General features: G+C 36.0%; 1 protein-coding gene across 1 annotated transcript; it reads left to right on the forward strand.

Moving 5' to 3' along the window:
• On the forward strand, nt 3,569-5,704 carry LOC104709467 (glutelin type-B 2-like). The gene is made up of 4 exons (XM_010426078.2): nt 3,569-3,582; nt 3,705-3,739; nt 4,653-5,373; nt 5,462-5,704. The coding sequence occupies exons 1-4, from the start codon at nt 3,569-3,571 to the stop codon at nt 5,613-5,615; spliced, it is 924 nt and encodes a 307-aa protein (XP_010424380.1). The 3' UTR covers nt 5,616-5,704.

The raw sequence follows: 8,000 nt of genomic DNA on the forward strand, positions 1-8,000 counted from the left end.
GAGCTGCGATCTCCCGTGGCTCGTCACTAGAATCAGCTATGACAATCACGGGGGTTCGGACGGATCGGTCGAAGGTCCGGAGGCACCTGCGAGGAGCTCGGAAGGGCCAGCAGGGGACGGGGAGTCCCGCCTACCTCAGGGGCGGACGAGCTGGACTTCTTGGTAGGAAGGCGAGCTTTGCCCTCGGCAAGAGCTGCCTCCATGTTTAGCTTCGCCTCCTTCTCAGCAAGTCGGCAAGCCCTTTCTTCTCTATTGTTCATCTCCAAAGTGCTTATGGGGTCGGAGCAAATGAGAGAACGTCCTCTGAGCCTCATTTAGGACTCCCTAATCCTTTCACACGAAAAGGAATCCCAGGCGATCTGGCTCTGGCTGCAGAACCTCGAGAAAATCTCGCAAAATGTAGGGCAAATCAACCCACGCTCGAAGTAATCTGAGATAGAAACGACAAAGGGTAAGAAGCAAAATATATATATATATATATATATTGAGGTTGTACCTAACAAGGAACACCAATCTACCAATTTTCGAAGTCCACTTCGACACGTGCAAACTCGAGAGGTAACCAACGGTGAGTTCGTTAACCGGGAAAAAGAAGTAAGACTTCCGCCATTTCTCGTCCTTCTCGGGAAGGTCATCAAAGACCTTCAGCCCGGAGAGCGGACTTACATAAAGCGTTCCCTTGGTACGACCTGTTTTCACCTTGTAAACCTGAAGAAAGTCGGCCAGGGACAGCTTGTAATCAAAGTCTGGAGACACATTACGATTCGAACGAAGTTCGGGCACATCTGGGGGAGAGCGAAGCCCATTTCGAACATCATCTTTACGATGAGTTTGATTACAAGCTCGACCATAGTCTGCATGCGGAGACAAATATCTCGAACGCGCAACAGTAGCCCGGAGGAGGATTCTCCGGAGACTCATGAGCTTCTGGGAACCTGATCTCGATCTCAGGCGGAATCCCGGTGGATCCTCTAAACTCAACTATATTCTCCGCAGAGAGAATTGACGGTTGATGGGGACCATACAAGCGGAATCAAAGGTTTTACGGTTTTACCCAACGAGGATTTCGGAGGAGACATGTTTTCCGGATAAAAGTAGTGAGAAATAGAGAGGGGTCGAAGAACTTTCCGGCGAAAGCAAAGAAACTAACAGAAGAAAAGAGAGAAAAGCAGGACAAAACGAAAGCAAACTGAGAATTAAGAGTAGGAGGGAGAAGTTTGGTGAGTTTACCTTTATACACGGAACCATCGAGTAATGACTACCTCGGGAAGCAAAAGGTCTCGGACCGCTTTTCCTCTCTCTTATAGCTTACACGCTACCCGGTGGGCCCCAAGGCTTGTTCGGGAAGGCAAATCTCATCATCACCACGATCAAATCATGGGGATATGGGGAATATTCAGTTTCCCAAAATCGATCACTTGGAGATCAAAAGTCCCCCGAATTGCTCAGCTCGGAAGACTTGGGGGGCAACTGTTGTACCCACGATTTGTCATCTCGGATAACAGGCAGAGGGCCTGGGCCGGGAACGCTAAACGGGCCAAGGGTGTAGCACTGGTCAGCCCATCAGGCCCAGAGAGAGGAAGAGAGAACGGAGAGGTGTCGTATTAGTCAGCCTGCAGCTCGAGCTTGGTCAAAGATTTCAGCATTCAAGTGGATTAATTAAGACGCGAGAATCGTAAGAAATTAATTACGCATTAATTGGGTAATTAATTGGTCTGTATAAATATGTAAAGGGGGGAGTCTTTGAGGGGATCAGATATTTTTGGGCTCTCAAGCAGTAATAGACATTTTTTAGCATTCAAACATTCCTTTTCAGTTCGGAACTCCTAACGGTGATAAACTCCTCCACACATAAATCAGTTCGGAAGGTGAGAACACTTCTCACTCCCCACAGTCGTGACTTCTTTTTTTCCTGGCTTTTTCGTAGCTGTGTAGTCACGATTTACCTATGAGTTATCACGGAATAGCCACTTAAAGTATTCATGGCTCATTGCCACGAATATAATTATGACTAATTCGTGACTTATCTATAATTTTATTTTAAAAAAAAAACAGAAAAAAACAATTGTTAAATTAAATATGAAATGATTTATTTATCAAAAAAAATTATTTACAAAAGCATAATTACTTTAATTAATAAAATAAACTAAAAATGCCAAATATCCTCATTCAAGAACACCACCTCATGAATGTAAAGTGCATCAGCTTCATGAGTTTCATTCAGATTTGTCTCTTGATGGCCAACTTCTTTCGCTTGACATGAAGATTCTTGATCTGTAGTGTCTCCTCCACGACTCTGGCCATTGAACCTTCCTCGTCCCATGCCTCTGCCAGAACTATCTCCATTGTAGTTACCACGACCAAAACCAGCTCGACCAAAACCAGCTCGACCATATCCACCCCGACCATATCCTCCTCGACTACTTCCTCTTCTTCCATAACCTCCTCTGTTATAGCCTCCTTTGTTTCCTTGATAACCACCGTAGTTTCCTTGATTGTTCGAATTAGAAAACATAAGTTTTGCTTGGTCTTCCCTCCGGGTCTCCTCCCCTACAAGCTCTTCATAAGCTTTTATACGACCAACTATGTCTCCAAATCCGGTTTTCTTTAAGTCTAAGACTTGTTCCAACGATGCAACGATATGAATATATTTGTGTCTTGGAAGTCCTTGTAAAAACTTCTTTACCAACTTTGATTCTTCAATGATTTCTCCCAAAGAAGCTGACTGTGATGCTAGGCCTGAGATCTTGCCAGCAAAATCATCAACGGAGTCGGTATCATTCATCATCACCCGATCAAGATCTGCAAGTAAAGTCTGAAGCCTTGCTTCCTTTACACGTTTCGCACCTTGGTGACGTGCTCGTATGGCTTCGCATAGGGTTTTAGCCGAACCTTGATCTCTAACTTTCAGGATGAGTGACTCGGGGATGGATTGAAACAGAGGAGCAGTTGCCACATCGTTCATCTTCTGATCGGTGGATCCAGGATCAATAGTCTCCCACACCTCGCTAACTCGAAGTGTAATTCTCATGCGCATCGACCAAACAATATACTTTGTCGATGTTAACATCGGACATTGGATGGACGGTGATCCAAGGTCCTTGGTTCGCGGCGGTGGATTTGATTTGTCCCCCATACTTGGTTATAAACAGCTTCTCCTCCACAACCTTTGATCGGAGCTACAACCTTAGCTCTGATACCAAATCTAAGAAAAGAACTTGAAATATAAGAACACCTCTCTTATTATTGATTTAGAAAACTCTCTCTCAAGTCTTATGGAACACCTCTCCATAGACTCTTATTTTTATAGGTTTAACTTTTCCTAAACCTATTAGAATTAACATATTACAACTTAAAATTTTAGGAACTTTTCCTCTTTTCTATTTCTATCTCTTTTGGCAACTTCCTAGGAGATAGCTTGTTCCTCAAGTTGGGATTATCCAACAATCACAGCAACAACAACATCACGAACTCCTTACGAAACAAATGGCATCAACAACAAGGGACTCACATATCAAAATACTGGTCTGCTCTTAGGGTTTAGGTTTGCATTTCTCTTTGACGGCAAATGCAGAAGGAAATGTAATATACGCACATACTCGCCACACATAAACCCTCGTCGTTTTTTGTGTTTAATTCACATGGATCATTAATGGGCCGTACTAAGTAACAAGATTTGGCCCAACTACCAATTATAAAATTAGGGATGTTACACCCAAGGTCGCTTATGTTCTTCAAGGTTCGTGTTACATGATCTTCCTTTTCATCACTTCACTCTAGCTATTTTTTATCCATAAAGTTATTTAGTCAGATCTGATATATCATAAATCAGTTTTTTAAAAGGATCGATCCTTAAGTATGATTTGACTACCTTAAGTTGTAACGTATGTGCTACTTTTTTACGTTTCAATATATTTTGTTTGTTTTATGTCCATAAAATATGTATCATAAATCAGTTTCTTAAAAGGATCCTTAAGTATGGTTTTGATTTGACTACATAAAATTGTAACGTATGTGCTATTTTGTTTTGTTTTGTTTTTTTTTTGCTTCCATTGAACCTTGATTTGGAAAAATATGATATCCCCTTTTCATCAAAACAATTTCTCAAAATCCCTTAATGGTAAAAAAACAATATTACTTTGTTTTAAGTTAAATATAATTAAACCAGTAAGTGTTCAATGAAAAACATAGTAGCTCAGTGGTTGCAAGTTCCATGCGCATGCGCGTGCACCCAGGGTTTGAATCCCCCATTATGCGGGGTGCAACTGGTACAACTAGGAGGTTGGTAGGTACAACTAGTATTTTCAATTTTAATTTAAGAATTGTTAGAGGGGTAGTTTCGTCCTTTCATTAAAGAAGGGATAGTGAGAATAAATGGGGGGTTTTGGAAAATTGTTTTAAAGAAAGAAGATATGAGGTTAAAATTCATGATATGATAGATAATAGATGGTAGACTTGTAGTAGTAGTGCTATGGAGAAAAAATGATGAAACTATCAAGAAAAATAGTTTGTTTCACGATCCAAAATAAATTCTAACATTGAATTAAAATTCATATTTCATACATTGATCATGCATTATTTTATATATATGAAATATGATAAATTTGTGGATAATCATATAAGTTAAATATTTTTCTTGTAACAATTTTCAGGAGCTGGAACAGCCGGAATCGTTCTCCCTGAGAAAGAGGAGAAAGTGATAGCAATCAAGAAAGGAGACTCCATAGCCTTACCTTTTGGTGTAGTGACATGGTGGTTCAACAATGAAGACACTGAGCTAGTCGTCCTCTTCCTTGGCGAGACTCACAAGGGTCACAAAGCAGGACAGTTCACTGACTTTTACCTAACCGGTTCCAATGGAATCTTCACCGGATTCTCAACTGATTTTGTAGGCCGAGCATGGGATCTTGATGAGACCACCGTGAAGAAGCTCGTTGGTTCTCAGACCGGTAATGGAATCGTCAAGGTTGATGCGAGCTTGAAGATGCCTGCACCAAAGAATGGTGACCGTGAAGGGTTTGTGTTGAATTGTTTGGAGGCTCCTCTTGATGTTGACATTAAGAATGGAGGAAGAGTTGTTGTTTTGAACACAAAGAATCTTCCTTTGGTCGGTGAAGTTGGGTTTGGAGCTGATCTTGTGAGAATTGATGGACACTCCATGTGTTCTCCTGGATTCTCTTGTGACTCGGCTCTTCAAGTTACTTACATTGTTGGTGGAAGTGGTCGTGTTCAGATTGTTCGTGCGGATGGGAAGAAAGTTCTTGAGACTCATGTGAAAGCTGGTGCTTTGTTCATTGTTCCTAGGTTATTTGTTGTCTCCAAGATTGCTGATTCTGATGGCTTGTCTTGGTTCTCCATTGTGACTACTCGCGAGTAAGATTTTATTTAATTTTTTTTCTCCCATTTTCTATTGGTTAAATAAGTTTTACTTACATAGTTGTTGGTGTTTTTTTTTTGGCAGTCCCATTTTCACACATTTGGCCGGGAGGACATCGGTGTGGAAGGCTTTGTCGTCGGAGGTTTTGCAGGCAGCGTTTAACGTGGATCCGGAGGTGGAGAAGGCTTTCCGATCTAAAAGGACCTCTGATGCCATTTTCTTCCCCCCTTCCAACTAAATACAATGAAAGAAGAAGATTTAATTTAGTGGTTTAGTTGCTATGGTTTAAGCAAGTGTTATGGTTTTTAATTTATTTGGGTTTTTATGGACCGGTGTTTTCTCTCTTTGTTTACAATTCGAAATAAATAAGAAATGAAAAAATATTTCTCTAAAGTTATTGAGATTATAAACATTTTCATGCTTATAAACAGAGAAATATTATTAGGTATGAGGCGTCCGTGGGAACAGGTGCACATGAAATACTTAATCTTCTTCCACGTTTACTCAAAGAATAAAAAATCCCACGGAAATAAAGCTTTAAAATTTTTTTAAACACGTTGAGTATGATTTTATAAAGTTACACACTTATTTGAGTACATCTCAAATTTTTAAAATCACTTTGGATAAAGGTTTTAAAAAAAGTATTTTTGAAAAGTGATTTTTGAAAAGTGGTATGGTAAAAAGACATTTCTGAGATTCCCTATTTTTTCAAAATCATTAGAATATAGAAGTAGTTTAGTCAAATCTATACAATATATATGTATCATCTAATTGTTTAGGTGTTGTAAATACAAACAAGTTTTTTAGTCAAACAGTCAGAAAAATCAGATAGATATAGAATGTGGTAACAAACTTTTGTGTATAATGTTGATTTAAAAAAAAAAAAAGAATTCACATAAGGTTTGGTAGTACGTAGAATCAAATAAAAATGATGAATTACTCAAAATACCATTTTTAAGTTTTCTTTCCAAAAAATATTATTATTAATTTTTTTCTTCGAAAATACCACAAAGGTTTTATTTTTCCAGAATACCACAAACATAAATTGATTTTGAAGGGTGTATAATTTTTTTTTTAATGTTTGGGTAGACAACTTTAATTTTTTTGTCACAATAATTTTAAATGTAAGGTACTTTTTAGTGGATAGTGTTTTCATGGTTAGGATTTAGGAATTAGTTTTGAATGTTGAAAGTTTAGTTTAGGTTTGTGGTATTTTTGTAAAAAAAATACTTTTATGATATTTTTAGAAAATAAAATTAAAAATGTTAGTTTTAGAAAAACATACATTTTAAGTGATGTTTATAAGAATTGATATTGTATCTTAGATACATAAAATTGCATTTTTTGAGTTTATTTATTAATGTAAAAAATTATAATATTTTAATAGTACTAGTTAAGCAAGATGTCACGATCCAAATCAAAATCAGAGCGTGACAAAAAGTTGTACACTTTATACAAGTATTAAATAGAATATAAGCATGGATATCTATTAATTAATTAAAAACAGTAAAATAGAAAATGGTTCAGTTCGTAGGGTTTAAGCAAATTGTTTAAACCAACCGTATAAAGTGAAGATAACACTCATCTCTCTTAATCTCAAAACTTGATAAATCTCATAATTTTTGTCAACAAAAATCTTGGTCTCGTGCATGTAGAACTGAAGTGTTATCTAGTTGTTAATAAAAAAAGAATGTAAATCTTCCAAAATCATTAGAATTAAAACTAATTTGGTCTAACTCTATGTAAAATTATCAGATATATATGTATAACATAATGTAAGAATGAAAATGTAATAAACTCTTATTTATAATATGAAAATCTTCAAAACTGAAAACAAAGAATCCACATAAGTTTTGGTAAAAGAACCAAATAAAAAATATCATATTTTAGATACGCAAAATTACAATTATTTTAAAAAGTTACTATATATATATATATCTTGAATAAGATTTTATCCAAAATCTCTAGATATATATCCGATTAACTCTTGGCTAACAAAATTGTCCTTAATTGAAACCATACAAACAGTTTGACAGATGTATAGGTCTATCAACTGATGTGAAATTATACTTCTATTATAAAATTGAAATATTTATTTGGTTATTTAATAATAAAAAATTTGAATTTTTTTTTCAAAATCAATAGAATTTAGAAGTGATTTAGTCAAATCTATGTAAATTTATTGGTTCTTTCAAATACAATCATGAATTTAGTCAAATAGTCATAAAAAAACTTTTTTGTACAATTTTGAAAATCTTCAAAAAAACAAAATCTACATAATTTTTTGATAGAATAATCAAATAAAAATATCGTAATTTGTATACATAAAACTGCACTTCCATTCAATGAATATAAAATTTACTTATAAAAAACCTTTATGTAATTAAATTTGTACCTTTAGTTAAATGTTTATAATATATATTTGTTTCGAATGAATATAATATTTTCCCTTTGGTAAATAACTTTTTAAAGATAACTTAAAGAACCTATTAAACTAAAATTATAATCAAAGTAAATTTTTAAAAATACCCTTTCTCCAAAACCATTTTAAAAAGTGCTCCATTTTAAAACCTTTATTAAGAATGCCAATAAAAATCATATATATATTATATATATCGAAATA

Source organism: Camelina sativa, chromosome 1 (genome assembly GCF_000633955.1).
Source record: "Camelina sativa cultivar DH55 chromosome 1, Cs, whole genome shotgun sequence".
NCBI classification, from domain to species: domain Eukaryota; kingdom Viridiplantae; phylum Streptophyta; class Magnoliopsida; order Brassicales; family Brassicaceae; genus Camelina; species Camelina sativa.